Consider the following 15,651-nt stretch of genomic DNA (forward strand, 5'->3'; position numbering starts at 1 on the left):
GTCCAGGAGACAAGGGAATGTGTGTGAAGTACTCAGAGTCAGCATGGCTGGCCCTAGGGGTGATGTGGGGATGGGGAGCAGGCTGGCCTGAGGCCCCAGGAGGGAAGACTGGTCACAAAGCCCTTGTGAAACAAGGGCAGGGTGGGGGCGGGGGGACTATGTCACTGGACCTCCCTGATTGCCCTGGGAAGGTGGGACCAGTGGACTGGCCGGAGAGGCTGGTTGGGGGGTCATCAGGGGCCGATTGCTCACCCTGTCCTGTGTAAGGGCTTCCCCAGAAGCTGCTGCACGGTAATCACCTGTGACCCTTGTGCAGGTGGTGACCTAAGCCTCAGGGCTGAGGTGCCTGGTCCAGGTGTTCTGGGCTAATGGCCAGCCTGGTGGCCGTGCCCTGGCTCCCTGCCTTCCCGATGCTGGGCCAGGGCTGCAGGTGTTGGGATCGGGGGGCCCACACCTGCCCTCTGGGGAAGGAATAGTGAGCCCTGGTTTCTAAGTGACAAAACTAAGGCAGAAGTCAAGGGATGGAGTGCTACTGCAAACTATGTTCCCAAAGAATATTTAATAACAGAAATGTTCAAAATATGTCATAGATTGAATAATTCAGATCACCAAGCAGTGCATAGCGTACGATCCTAACTTTGTAGAATACCCATATATCATATAAAGAGACCGATAGGAATGTGCTAAGGAAAGAAGCCTGGAAGGAATTATTAACACCGGTTGTCTCCATGTGGTGAGATTGTGTGTGTTTGTATTCTGCTTTTGATTTTCAAGAGTGTCCCCAACACACATGTAATATTTTCTTAAGTGAGAAAAACTTTTTTTTTTTTTTAAAAGCAGGCCAAATGCTTGCTCAAGGCTTCCCAGTGAGGAGACAAACCCCAGAAAGTTTCCCTTGAGCTGCACTAGTGAGCAGGGCCGTGGGAGGACGGGGAGGGGGCAGCGCTGCCATGTCCTCTGCTGGCCGCGACCCCCCCCACGGAGGGGCGGGCAAGTCCACACCTCACCCCAGGAGACTACCAAGTTTTTATTTTTTTAGGAAAAGCACAGCTTTGAAGTAAGTACAGCAGCACCTCCAAGGACACATTCTGGGAGGAGTGGGTTTTAATAGGAAGGCACGCGGGAGAGGCCCACGTTTGCAAATTCACTTAAAATAAGGCCACTAATAATGCTATTCATTCAGCGCAGGTGTGCAGACCCAGTGCCAGGTGCTCCGGACGGCCCTGCTCCCCCTGCTGGCCTTGCCAGGGCAGAGCCAGTAGCCCGTTCTGCAGAGGGAGAAGCCGGCTCCCCGGTGCGCAGTGTGGTCAGATCAACAAGAGGCAGAGCCAGGGCTTGTTGCCAGCGGGTCTGCTGGCTGCAGAGCTCACCCTCTCCTGTCACAGCTTCCTTTCCTATGAAGTTACAGGGAATTTCTTGAAGAATGTCACCTACTTCCCTACATAGAGACACACAAGAATAGGGCTTCGCCCGATGGGCTGGCATCTGGGCCAGGATCACGCTTCGGTTATGAAGATGTGCACCGGGGTGAGGTGACAGAGCAGTGTGCCCACACAGCATGGCCCCAGGCGCCGCTGTTCCTTTGGGCCCACCCTCTCTGGCAGCGTGTACTTTGCCGCCAGTGGGCCTGAGTTGACCGCCCTTATTTATGCTTCTCATGTGCAGCCTTGAATGTGACCCAGACTGCCAAGGGCAACCAGATAAACGAGGTGGGCCTAGTGACTGACCACTGCCACCTCATCAGCTTTCTGTCCTTAATTGTCTCCCTTCTCTGAAGCCTTTTCTACTTGATTTCATTTGGTGGCCACCTGGATGGCTGAAGGTGCTAGAAGTGTCAGGAAGGCCATGACTGCAGGACTTTTGGCTTTATTGCACGAAAAGGGAGTCGTATCACAATCCTATGTTCCTTTTGTTCTACACCTCTGATGGCAGGGCAGTCCACATCTTCAAAACATTCACTTCATAAACTTTCCTGGAGCCCCAAACCATTCCAGGTTACATGCTTAGGCACTGAAGAAACCTAACATTGACATTTGTCAAAAGTTTCCAAGCCTCCACTGCCCTTGATGTTGGGAGGAGAGAGCTCTGAATAAGGCCCTGAAATGGCAGGTTTCAAGTCCTAGGACAACTGGGCGCTCAGGCCATGTCTTGGCTCTCTGAGAGGACACGGCCAGAGTGGCAGGCGGATTCTCTGGCTGGAACAGCCTTTGGAGATGTGAGAGTCCTTGTATGTCCTCTTGCCAGAGACGGGAAACTGAAGCCTGAATCAGGGGGCACTTGCCCAGACGTCAGACAGGTCAGTGGCTGAGCTGGAGCCAGAATATGGGTCTCCTGACACTTAGGCTGGTACCTGGTGCTCTCGCTGCCAGCCTGAGCTCAAAGCCCCAGGCTAAAGAGGAGACCACCACCTTCCTCTGTCCATGGGGAGGGTCTCTTCCTGTGCACTGGCTCCCAGAGGCCCTCTCAGGTCCAGGCGGAGGGGCTGCTGTCCTGCAGCAAGGCCCCAGCCTTCACCCCTGCTGCCAGACCTGCGCTCCCGGAGCCCCTCCTTGGGGCGCAGAGTGAATTCCAGGGCTGCACGTCCTGGGCTGTGCCCATGGGTTGGGGCGGGCCCAGGCTCTGCTTTTAATGACACAGTATTTCAGGGTTCGGGCAGCTGGACGCAGTCTGCTCCACCAGGTAAATTACAGGCTTACCAAGTCAGAAATCAAATAAACACTCTAACTGCCGGCGGCCGCTCCAAGGAGAGCAGTGGTTTCCGGGAACCTCCCCACCCAGCTCAGCTTAATTGCCGTCTGTCATTCCCCTGGGACAGGGGCCTTTTCTCTGGCTCACAGGCCCCAAGAAACAGGACAGGGCTCCTGGGCACACAGGGTGACGCAGACTTGGGTGACCAGTCTGTTTTTGACAGCTTCTGGACATGGGCAGGTGCTAACAAGCCTTGCCCTTGCTCCACGCCTGGCCCCAGGCTGCCCAGTGTCCCAGAGCACTGGGGGCAGTGGATCGCTCCTTAGCAGGAGATGGCAGGTAGTTTTCACTCCACATGCCAACTCTGATCTGTTGGTGGTGGCCACCTGGAGTTCTGTGCTGGTCATTTTGAAATTCTATCCAGATTTGAAAGAAAAAATATCAAGGTTGATTGATGACTGCCGTGCAGAAGGTTAAGGGAAACTATGTCACCCATGCTGGGCATTGTCATCCTGGGCCACCCGACATATCCACCGTACTTGGCTCAGCAAAAAGATAACTTTTCCACAGAGCTGAACTCCTGATGGTTCAACATGGTGACCAGATGGGGTCAATAAAGCCCCCAAGATATTTTGTTTCCCTAAAGTGTCCGCGCACTGCATGTCTTCCCCAGACAGCAGAGGCAGGTCAAGGGAGGAAGACAGGGAAGATGAATGCCATCGGCCTTGGCCCTAAATCATGCTGTTCATTTAGCTCTTTCTGGAGGTGACCCACATGCCTCCTTGTGGCCAGCGGTTTGGTAATTCAGATCCACAAATATAGCACACCGAGGGCAACTCCACACTCTAACAGAAGTGCCCAGAAATGCCCACTTTTGCACCTGGGAAGGGCAGGCAACTGGAGATGGACCAGGACCTGTCTACACATCCCCAGACCCCGTTGTGGACGGTGAAGGGCCTGGGGTGGCCATCCTGGGCTCCAGGTGCCTCTGAGCTCGTCCCACATCCGCCCACAGCTGGGCCAGCAGTGGACAAGGGCAGGTCCTCAGACAGGACTCTCTGCCAGCCGCAAAGAACGGTCAGCCCGTGCCTCTGGGGAGGGGGCTGGGGTAGGACCCTGCTGCGGACGCAGACCACCAGGCCAGAGTTCCACCACCGCCGCAGGCGCCGGGCGGGGGCGGGGCAGAGGGGCCTGGGGAGGACCAGCCCCTGGCAGGATGTGGGCAGCGGAGGGGCGCCCTCGCTGCCGCCCTGCCTGAGCTGTGAGGGCGTTGGGGGTGCCCTCTGCGGAGGGTTGAGCTGACCCGGGAGGGGCGGCGCAGCAGGTGGGGCGGGGCCTCAGTGGCAGCCGCAGGCGCGGACCACCATGTTGCGGTGCTTGCGCAGGATGACGTTGTTGCTGCTGTCGTAGTAGAGCACGGAGGTGGCGCTCAGCTTGGTGGGCGCGCAGCACGCCTTGGGGACCGCGTCAGGCTTCATCAGGTGCACCTGGCGGGGAGGGGGCGGCAGGCAGACGCGTGAGAGCCGCGGGGACCCCGTCCCAGCCCCCAGCTCCTGCCGCCCGGGCTCCAGCCGCTCGCCCCTCCTCGGCTCCATCTCGCCCCGCAGCCCGGCAGGTGCTGGCGCGAACTCTGCCCCGGCCCCGCCCCCCTTGGCCACCCCGCCGCTGCCCTCAGGCCCAGCCTGGGCACCTGTGGCTCCTGTCACAGCCCCTCCCCTCAGACAGGACGACCCTGACCCTGCTGGTCCCCGGCACGTGTGCCAGGTCCTGCCTGCGCCCCTGCAGCGCCGCCCCCGGCGTCCCCTCTGCTCCCCTCTCCTCCCTGCGCTTCTGCAACGTCCCTGATCGTGTCTTGTCCGCATGAGCTGTTTCTGGTCCGTCTCCCGCTCCAGACTGGGAGCCGGTGAAGGTCCGTGTTACACCTGCTAGCGGCCAGACTTCTAAGCTCACCCTTGGGGTGTCCGACACTGTTGTTTCTGAAAGCACCTCCAACCCCTCGTAACAATTTCTAGGCAGGGATTGTTCTGGGCAGATGACCACTGAGGGCACTGGGACCGAGTCACCTGCCCAGTTCCATGGCTGAGGCCGAGGCCGCGGCACGACTGGGACCTGGCACGGGGATCCCACTACCCTCCTCCAAACAGCTCTACCCCTAAAGGCAGCCCGACTGAGTGAGCTCTTGCAGCCTCTACAAAAATATTTATCTGGAGACTCGGCAGGATGAGCTGCCGTTCACCCTGGACTCTTCATCGGGGCCCCACGTGGAAGGGCCCGGAAGGCAGCCCCCCAGCCTGTCAGGGGCTGGAGGGAAAAGGGAACCTGCTTCCATCCACCGGGACCTCCCAGGCCTCACGGAGGCCGCTGAGCAGGACCTGGGCGAAGCCGTCTCATGGGGGGCCCTGTCCGGCATCCTGGCCCCCGGTCCCCAGAGCCCAGCCTTACCCCAGAAGCCCCAGCTCTGAGCAGCCTGCTGCCAGGACAGGCTCCATCACCCCTGACCTTCTTCAAGGAAGGCAGCTCCCCAGGGGTCCAGCAAATCCCATGTGACCATTGGGAAAGGAGGCATTATCCTGGGGTCCATGCTGCCTTAACTCATTTGCTCTAGGGTATCACCTTGAGCAACCTGTAACTAGAGTGTCCAGGTCAATGTTCTAGAAAGAAGCCTCAGCACAAAAAAACATTTAAAACACTTAGCAATAAGCAGCAGCAACAGTGTTCCTATTAGAAACTTTTTCAGCATTTAAAGTTTCCCCAGACATCGGGGCATCAAAAGCCTGTAGAGACACAAAGAGCCGAGAGGGACCCAGAAAAAAGCCAACGGAAAGGAACGGGAGGGGAAACCAGAAGGGCACGGGGTACCTGGTGACTCCTGCACAGGAAGAGGGGGCAGAACCCACACGTGTGTCACCCACCCCGACCCTGAGGGCGTGTGTGACACACAGGAGGCCGAACGCGCCAGTGAACATGGTGCACGTGTGTGTTCTGAGGGCACAAGTAGCTGTGTGGGATGCCCGCCTATCATGCACGGGCTGTGCCTCTGACCACCAGCCGGCAGGCCTTTATAAGTCTGGTACCCACCGCATGGACGTGAAAGTCCCCCACGTGTACGTGTGTACGTGTGCACACCGATCAGCAAGAGTCTAGTGCACGTGTGTTCAGGTGCACGGGTTGGGGGTGCCCCACACGGGGACCAGTTGCTGCACGGCTGTGGGATTGCACTGCACGTGCACGCAGAAAGGTTTCCATGTGGAGAAAGCTCCCTGACACAGCAGTCCTGCCATCACCTGCTGGCTGCACGCGCCCCTCTCCTCCGCAAACCCCTCCCCTGGGCGTCCAGGCAGAGGGACGCGGTACTGACCAGGGACTGCAGGATGGCGTGGTTGGTGGCGTTCATGCAGGAGTCCAGTGGGAAGGAGCACTCCCCTTCACAGTAATAGGCTGAGTAGCCGTGGGGGGCGATGACCCAGTCCTGGGGGCAGGTAATGGGAGAAGGTGAGTCCCACCCATGTGCCCCTCCCGAGCCCCCCAGTCCAGCAGCTGTCACAGCACAGCTCAGGGCTGCCCCTTACCCTCCCTCAGCCTCAGGGCCCATCACCCCACCCTCGGGCCCCTCCCAGGGCAGTTTCCCCCGGAGGCCTGACATCCACCCGAAGACCCTCAGCAGACAGGGCTGGGCACGATCTCCGTCCCCTTCATGCGCCATCAGCGCTCAGCTTCGTCCTCCCCAGCCCACCCCCAGTCACAGCAGAGGCCAGAGGCACTGCCCACCCTGGCCTCAGTTTTCCTGCTGCAGCTCTGACATTTTATGGCTAAGGATTCAGACAGTCTCCATTTTCATGGTTTTCACAAAAAAGCACTTTTCACTACAAAAGCAACACATTCTCCCTTTAGAGAACTTGGAAAAACACAGAGGAAAATAAACCAAGAAAATCCAAATCCCCCATGATTCTACCTCCTCTTGGACATACACTTGCCATCTTCAAGGTGGGGACTGTCATTTAGGAAAGAAGGAGAGTCAGGAATTACCAGCCAGCCAAGGTCCTGGAAGCTGACATAGAGCTCATGCCGACGGCACACCTGTCGGCCGTGGGAGCCGTGGACGTCGTCTGCGGGGGACAGAAGGGACAAGGTCTTTTCTGGGGTTCCTGCTCTGTGCACCTACCACGGGGAGCTCCCGGGGCGGGGGACGCCCTGATGGGCTCATTTGTTGAATGAATGAATGATGGGAAACTAACCCATTTGGTCTCATAAAGCCCATCTCTGCAGCTCTGCTGGCGCCGTGACCCAGGTCAAGAACCTTCGATGGCTCCAGATGATTCCCCGTGGTCACAGTCACCCCACGCTCAGCCCAGCCTCCCCTGACTTTCAGCCTGTGACTCCCGATGGTCCAATAAACAGCCCGGGGACCCTCTGCCGTCCAGCAGCCCCTCCTCCTTTCCTCCGGAGACACCCCTGACCTCATCCGCCTCTCCAGCCACGCCCATTCCACAGGACAAGTGGCTCCCAATGAGGCCAAGCAAAGCCTGGCTCCCCGTGAAGGAAAGGAGGGCACCAGGGGGCTCTGGTCCCGAGGGGCTTGGTCTGGTGGGGACACCTTCACACAAACGCTTGGATCCTGCAGGGCGCCCGGGGCAGCACCGAGGGCCACCAGGGGCACCTGATTTTGACCGGGGGGATGAGGGGGCCGTGGTGAGCCAGGGAGGGCAGGAAGGGACTTCAGGGCGGCAGGGGCAGCGAGGGCAGATGCTCAGAGCCCTGATGACCGTGCAGTGGCTGGTCCCCAGGGTGCAGGGGCAAAGTGGTGTCAGGAAAGGTGGCTGGGTGACTGAACATCAGCCTGACCCCACTGAGGCCACGAGGGTTCTGTCCCCACCACCTGGTCCCCAACCTCACCGAAGATCCCCGGCAGTTTGTTTGGGGGCGGCAGCTCGTTGGTTCTTTTCGGCAGCCTCCTTTTCAGGGGCCTCACCGCCCGAGGGGCTCGGACGGGGCCGGGGCTCGCCCTGAAAAAGGTGACCACGAAAGGCTGTTTGGAGCGCGGTGCCTGTTGCCCCAGCAGACCGGCCAGGCCAGGATCCACGCTGCGCCCTGAGACGGAGAGAGCAGAGAGGGCGGTCACTCGAGGGTGGGGCCCTGCACGGGGACAGAGTAGGGACCTCTCTGTGGGCGGGCCCGGATCACGGAGCCTGAGCCTGCAGGGGACCCACTGGGTCTTTCCTCCTCTGAAGACCCGAGTCCCAAGTCCAGCCCCAGCCCCCAGCGGGCAGGTCTGCAGGGGAGGGGGAGGGTCCTCGTGAGCACAGGCTCGGGATTAGTGACGGTCCAGGGCACTGCCAGTGGTGACAGCGCTTTACAGCTTTCAGTCAGTTCACGTGATGATCTCAACCAGTCTTCATGGTGACGCCAGACCCATCATTTCCCTGAGAAACATCAGAGCCCCTCGGTGACAGCTCAGAGCTCCACTACCGGACACTCTCAGAACCAGGGTTCCCACCCATCTCGGGGCTCCGAGGCCCGAGTTCTACCTTCCATCCCATCCTTTCTGGGGATCAGTGTAGGATTTACAACACCCGGTTTGCGGGAGCGGCTGCCAGGACTCAGTGCTTGCTCTGCTGAGTACCGCCCAAGAGCAGGCCACTCACCGTCCCGATGCCCCCAAAAGAGACCCCAGACTCCGCGGCCAGAGACATTTACCCCAAGTCCACGTTCAAACACCTGCATCTAATTCCAGAGCCCTTCTTATCCATTTAAGTTCTTAAGCAGCGGGTTTGTGGTTTGAAAAGGAAGAAAGAGAGAAAAGGCTGTGGGCAGAGACGTGACTGGGGCCTCAGCCTAGGAGTAGTGATGCTTGTAAAACTGGGATTTTACCCGCAGCTGCTTAAAGCCTGAGGACGCCGGAGAAACACACTGGTTATCCCTGGAAGTCACCTCCACCGATAAAACTATCCTCCTATACCTCTTTGTAGTTCCAATGACCTCTTGTTTTTTAATTGTCAAAGTGATATATAACAACTGTAAAGAAACTTAGAAAAAATATCACCCATAAAACCCCTCCCCTGCTACAACGCATCATTTTCATTTTTCTGGGATATTTTCATATGTTAATTTAACTTGTGAGCGTAAGAAAGAAGTCTGTATTTTTCCCAATTTTTCCACATAAACATTTTCTCGCTTGTTAAGTCTCAACTATGAACATTTCAAATGTATAAAATTCCTTTGAGTAGATACATCTGAATACTTAGATATTAGTTCATCTTTAGACATTTATTTCCTGGCTTTCATCATAAAGATGAGAATGTGATAGAACCTCTTCATTTCCTTTCCCTGTGCAATTTTCTCAGACTAAACAACAGGGGATGACTACAAGCTCACTGTTAATGTTTCTTATAACACTGGGCGGAACATCCCACTTCCATGTACATTTCACCCCAATGTTGCAACAGTGATGCACAGGCATATACACACATGCACATATATGTATGTGTACACACACGTGTGCATTTATATAGTGTACACATGTGCACATATATAAACATATGTGTTCTATTAGTGGGTCTCATGATCCTCCACTGCACATTACAGGTCAAGGACATCGCCGGCCCTTACACAGCTGTGCTTTAGCCCTGAGTCTATGCGCCAGAGTTGACTAAACAACTAATCGACCAGCGACTAACCTTTGACCTATGACATCACCTGCCACAAAAATGCACTGGGCCCATCAGAGGCGCCACTCAGGGATGACCCTGCTGAGACAGGAGCTGACACTGGAAGGGGCCCAGGGAGAAGCCGTTCGGGGAGTTTGGGTCACGGCAGGTTAGGATCACGAGGAAGAGCAGCAGGCCCGTGAGGACGCAGAGCCACAAGACACACAGCAGCCCCGCCACAGAGGGAAAGGCGCGTGAGCGCACCAGGAGGAGGCCGTGGAGCGACGGGGGCAGGGGGGCGGCTGTCGTCCACGCGGCACTGGAGCGGAGCCCCACACCTGGTGGGCACGTGGGGCGGCCTTGGCCCGGCAGCCCTCCGGGCCTGTGTGTGCAGCCGCCCTGTCCTGTGAGTCCCTGGAGAGCCCGGTCCACGGAGAGGCCAGGGGGACCCTCGGTGCTCCCGAGGCCGTGTTCACTGTAGGCTTTTCTTTGGGCGACTGTCTGGTCAAGGATCGTGTTGGGGTCTCCTGGGCGCAGAGAGATTGGGTCACAGGGCAGGCCCCGGCTGTCCAGGTGGTGGCCCGCAGGCTGCCTGGCTCTGGCAGGACCCTTTCCAGAAAGCAGAGGCAGGAACTTCAGGAACCTCTGAGGCCCAGGGTCCCTGCCTCTAGACCTGACCTGTGAGGGTGCTGGCAGGCATGCTGTCCCCTTTGTGAGAGACGTGGGATGTGTGGCCACACCTCGAGATGGGGGCCACACTGTGGCCTCCCCCCGCACGCAGGTCCAGATGAAGATGTTGCTCCTCTGGGCCAGGAAGGCCCCCGACACCTCCAGCCTCCCCCCATTTCTGAGTCTACCCCATCAGGGCCCGGATATCTTGGCAGCTCCCCTGACCTATCCCATCCCTGCGGATTCATGCTCCCTCCCCCTGGGCCAGGCCAAGATTGCTCCCATCTCTCCCCAAGGCCTCTTTCTGCTCTGGGTGCCACCTGCCCCTTCCCTGCAGCCCCTGCCCCACCTCAGCCTGCGGTCATGGATGTGACCCTAGTGCCACGTTGAAGGACAATCAGGACGCCTGGCTGAAACCCTTGGAGGGGATCCAGCTGTGACCAGGTGTGCTTTTGTCCCACAGGTTATTTATTTCCTCACCGCATGAGAAGTAGGAACTCAGTGCTTTTCCTTCTTTCTACTGTTTAACAGCCCTGTAACTCGTCTGCTTCTGGAAACCTCTGCCTGTCCCAGGCTGTTGCTGGAAGACGTCTCCCAACATGCAGGGCAGATCAGGTTCTCCTCCCCAGAAGCCCCAGAAGGTGCTGCACAGTCCACTCAGTGATGTCCATCCACTGCCCACCTGGTCACAGTCCCCTGACACTCTGTGGCTGTCCCCTCAGGTGCACTGTCTCTCCACTCCAGGATCCGGGCCTCCCGTCAGGGTGAGGCTTCAGGGAGACCTCTCTGAAAGGCCTTCCTTGACTAGCTGGAGCTTCCTGTTCTTACCCACGGGCTCCTATCCATTTTGTGCAGCCCTAGAGCCACATTGAGAAAACGTGGGCTCCACGGCAGGCCTGGGTTCGAACCTTACACACGCATGCACGCACACACACACGCACGCAAACGGAAACTCATTTTTTTCTGTTTAGTTTGTGAGACTGTGGATTCAGGATGAAGTACTTCACTGCCCCTCATGAGTTTCAAGGGAGTATGAACAAGAGGCTGGTTTGGGCTCTGTTACAGAGAAGAAGGGTCTAAGTGTCTGATCTGGACGACACAGGACGTCCATCCACTGCCCACCTGGTCACGGTCCCCTGACACTCTGTGATTTGAGATGAGAAAACCCATCTAAGTCTATTGGTCAGGTTTGTAGAACTCCTCCCATCCTAAGTCGCAGCCTTTGGCCACACACAGGCGAGCTGTTTATTCACAGAGGAGACTTCCCAGCGAAATGTCTGCACCAACGGTCTCTCCCCCTTCAGTTGCCCCTATTACCAGTTTACTGGCTGCCTAAACCGTCTTGCTTCCCTTCTAGAGACATCTATTTAGCTATGAGGAGGAGATATGTGGGGGGCAGGGGAGGTGAGGCTACAAGGAGACAAAACTTAGCGACAAAATGAAAGGCTCCAGAAGGAAAGTCAGAAGGGCCAAAGGAAAAACATCTTTCATAAAGACAGCATTTCTCCCAGTTACAAATTCACATAAGTGTGTATGTTTTTATGGTTCTAATAAAACAGTGCCTTACATAGACTCTGGGTGGAGTTGTTCTGTAATAGGGGTGGGGCAGGTGCAACGTAAGCAGTCCTGCTCAGCCATTGGTCAGTGCCACAGTGAGCCCTTCCTCCAAGCAAGCAACTGTCAACAAGTGACCGCTAGTGGTCCCGCTAAGCCATTGGTTGGCACTGCAGTAGTCCCCTCCCTTTCCTCCTCTTCTGTATAAAAGGAGCCCAAATTTGGACTGGGACAAGATGGTGTTTTTGAGACACTAGTCTGCCATCTTCTCAGTCTGCTAGCTTTCCAATTAAAGTTGTTCTTCCTTGTCCCAACAACTTGTCTCCTGATTTATTGGCCTGTTGTCTGCTGAGCAGAGTGAGCTTGGGCTCGGCAACAAATTTTGGTGAGCTGGCCAGGAGCCTTGGTGCTTGTGGCTAGCTGGCCTCAGTTGGGGAATTTTCAGGTAAGGCCCTAGCAGCCACTGGGACCATTTGTCCTGAGGATCTTTCCTTCAAAATTCCCTGAAGTGGCACCGGCTGCCCCAGCGCTGGGCAGCTGAAGCAGGGAATCAACATTTGGGAGCCAATGGGCCTCACGTAGTAGGGTAAGTAGCTCCAGTATATACAACTGGGAACATTTTCCCCTCTCAGTTGGGGCTTTTTTCCTTTACGGGAATAGCCAATTTGTTCATTTGATTGGGGTACCCTGTTGGAGAGGGGAATTGTTGTTGGACTCTACCTGCTTTGTGAACCAGTTTGTTGGCTTTTGTTCTGCATTCATTCTTGATAGAATCTCTTTGTGCTTTTGGTATTAGAATTTGCTTGTGCTTTTTGTGTTTTGTTGTTCTTGAACCTTTTAAAAATTTTATTTATCTAATTTATTTATCTTTTTGGCTGTGTTGGGTCTTCGTTGCTGCACACGGGCTTTCCCTAGTTGCGGTGAGCGGGCTGCTCATTGTGGTGGCTTCTCTTGTTGTAGAGCACAGGTCCTAGGCGCGTGAGCTTCAGTAGTTGTGGCATGCGGGCTCTAGAGCGCAGGCTCAGTAGTTGTGGTCCATGGGCTTAGTTGCTCCGCAGCGTGTGGGACCGTCCCAGACTAGGGCTTGAACCCGTGTCCCTTGCATTGGCAGGCAGATTCTTAACCACTGTGCCACCAGGGAAGCCCACTGAACTTATAAATATGGGAAATACTCCATCTGTCCCTAAGGAAAGCCCTTTGGGGGCGTATCTTAAATAAATGGGCAAAATATAGCTGTGGGCCTATGACTAAAGAAGAGATGATATTTTACTGTAATAGTGTGTGGTCCAATATATGTTAGGATCAGGAGAGCAATGGCCATTGAATCACTCACTTATTATTATACAATCTTGCAGGTAGAATTGTTTTGTGAAAAAGCAGGTAAAAATGATGAGATTCTGTATGTAGAAGCATTTATGCTATTGTATCAGGAGGAAAAGAAGTCAGACTGCTGCCGCCTTATGGTACAGCAGTTGAAAGAGAAAACCAAGAGAAAACCTGTTCTACAAGAGGAAGGGGAGAAAGTGAGAGTGGGGATGTGTTATTTGGAAACTTACACACCCCTCTGGCCAGCCCGGCTCCCCCACTGGCCGAGCAGACTGCACCAGCAGTTGTTCTGGCCACCCCCCGCCCACATGCCACCAACATATTCACCGCCTCCTGTTTCCTTTACTTATGGGGATCAATTAGAAGTTCCTATGCTAACCTCCAGGGCACAGGGGCCAGGTTTGGTGTCACCATCTAAGACCTGACAGGGCACCCAGTTTGGACTAGGAGCCACTTCTGGAGCAGGGCAGTTTCCCTTGCACCAATATCCTATAGGAGGCCTTAATGCAGATGGCCAACCAGCTGGGTTTCTATGGATGCACAAGCCATTCTCAACATCAGATTTGTTTAATTGGAAAAACTATAACCCTACTTACCCAGAGGACCCCCTCCGCATGACTGAAATTTTCACTTCTATCTTTGCCACTTACCATCCCTCTTGGGCATTCACACTCTTATGAATATGATACTTACTGGGGATGAAAGAATGATGGTCATTGACAAGGCTAGAGAGGAAGCACACCAGCTTCATCCAGCAGATCCAGATGGAACTCCAGAAGCAAATCTGACAGTTCCTACTGCTGAGCCTGACTGGGAGCCTAATAATGGAGGTATGCTGCTCCTAAAGCATTATAGGAAGTGTATCTTAGTGGGTCTTCCAAAGGGAGTACCTAGGCAAAAGAGCTTAAACAAAATTCAGGAGGTACACCAAAAACCCATTGAGGATCCATCAGAGTCTCTAGAAAGAATTTATCAATCTTATAGGTGCCACACTGATGTAGATCCTGAGACCCCCGAAAATATGAGAATGCTAAATATGACCTGTATTGGGCAAAGTACCCAGATATAAGAAGAAAATTACACAAGTTAGATGGTGCAGTTGGAATGAACCCTTCTCAATTGGTAGATGTTGCTTTTAAAGTGTTCAACAACAGGGAACAATGACAGAAGCGAGAGGATGCAAGACGGAATGCCACTTTTCTGGCAGCAGCATTGGATTCCTGGAAGGCAAGTAACTGGAAGAGAGGTAAGCCACCATTGAGGAGGGAAAAATGTGTTTACTGTAAGGAGGAAGGGCATTGGAAAAAAGATTGCCCTAGACTAAAGAATAAGAAAGAAAACAATAAAAGAAAGACAGGAGCCTCTCATATGGTAGAAAGAGAGGAACACTCTGATGATGAATGAAGAGGCCTGGGGGCTCCCTTGAACTTGAGGCATCCAATTCCAGTTTCCCCACAGGAGCCCCAGGTAACTTTGATAGTGTGGGACAAGTTGATTGACTTTCTGATAAATACGAGTGCAACAATCTCTGTGGTAAACACCAAGGTGGCACAGAAAACATCTCAATCCATCCAGTTCATGGCAGTTTCTGGAGAAGTACAAAATTGTTCTTTCTTACAACCTCTATGCCAATGAGGAGACCTCACCCTGAAACACAGTTTCTTATGTATGCTGGTGTGTCCAATCCCTCTTTTGGGCTGAGGTCTCCCTTGTAAATTAAATGCTCAAGTAACTTTTTGCCAAGACAGCTTGACATCAGGGTCCCACCAGCGCACACTGTAAGCCTACAGATGGCATTCACGGATGCCCCAGAAAGGGAGGCAGAGCTCTTCCCCTGCACCCACCAGAGGTCTATGAAAAGGTAAGGCTGGAAGTGTGGGCTGACGGCACACCAGGGAAGGCCAAAAATACATGGCCAATACAAATTCCATTTAAAAGGAACACTGGGACATCTAATCTAAAACAATACCCTCTGCGGCAAGAGGCCCAAAAGGGAATTCAGCCAGTTCTCAAAAAGTTTGAAAACAGGACTGGTTAAACCTTGTAGGCCCCATTTAACACCCCTATCCTCCCAGTCAAAAAGCCATACTCAACAGAGTATCACTTTGTCCAAGACTTGAGGGCTATTAATGAAATAGTCCAAGATTTGCACCCTGTGGTATCTAATCCATACACTCTGCTTACAACTATTCTTGGAGAATACAGCTCGTTCTCAGTTTTGGACTTGAAAGATGCTTTTTTTCTGCATTCTTATTGCAGAAGAATCACAGCAGCTGTTTGCTTTTGAATGGCAGGATCCAGAAACACAGGTAGTCCAACAGTATTGTTGGACAGTCCTGCCTCAATGATTTAAGAATTCCCCTACCTTGTTTGGGGAAATGTTGGCTAGGGATCTTAGAAACTTAATATTGGATGAAGGACTCTTACTCCAATATGTGGATGATTTGCTTATAGCAATCCTTGCATATGATGTGTCTACAAAATACCATAAGAACCCTGAATTATTTGGCCAATTGTGTATATAAGGTCTCCCAGAAAAAAGCCCAAGTATGTAAGAAACAAGTCACATATCTGCGTTTTGTCATTTCTCAAGGACAGCGGGGTCTTTTGCCTGATAGAAAGTGGGCAATTGCAGGCTTGGGAACACCCAAGACTCACAGACAAATGAAGGGGTCTCTGGGAATGGCAGGATTTTGTCGGATTTGGATCCCGAACTATGGATAGGCTCATAGTAAAGCTCCTCTATGAGGCTTTAAAGGGACATGATTTT

The 15,651-nt window shown here is 54.2% G+C and overlaps 1 protein-coding gene across 2 annotated transcripts in view; it reads right to left on the bottom strand.

The window, feature by feature from the left end:
- Positions 1 to 1,012: 1,012 nt before the first annotated feature.
- LOC309651888 (bone morphogenetic protein 8B-like) overlaps positions 1,013 to 15,651 on the bottom strand; it is a gene marked incomplete at its 5' end in the record, with an annotated part of 45,617 nt that continues 30,978 nt past the window's right edge. The window contains 4 exons of one of the 2 annotated variants that reach the window (XM_082445041.1): positions 1,013 to 4,175; positions 6,047 to 6,157; positions 6,715 to 6,794; positions 7,582 to 7,776. In XM_082445041.1, the coding sequence (XP_082301167.1) occupies positions 4,026 to 4,175; positions 6,047 to 6,157; positions 6,715 to 6,794; positions 7,582 to 7,776 (536 nt within the window). In that variant the 3' untranslated portion in view covers positions 1,013 to 4,025. Of the gene's footprint in view, positions 4,176 to 5,989; positions 6,158 to 6,714; positions 6,795 to 7,581; positions 7,777 to 15,651 lie in introns of both variants that reach the window. The other variant, XM_082445042.1, reaches the window with a different exon arrangement.

Source organism: Balaenoptera physalus (genome assembly GCF_965194825.1).
Source record: "Balaenoptera physalus genome assembly, chromosome: 1".
Taxonomy (NCBI): domain Eukaryota; kingdom Metazoa; phylum Chordata; class Mammalia; order Artiodactyla; family Balaenopteridae; genus Balaenoptera; species Balaenoptera physalus.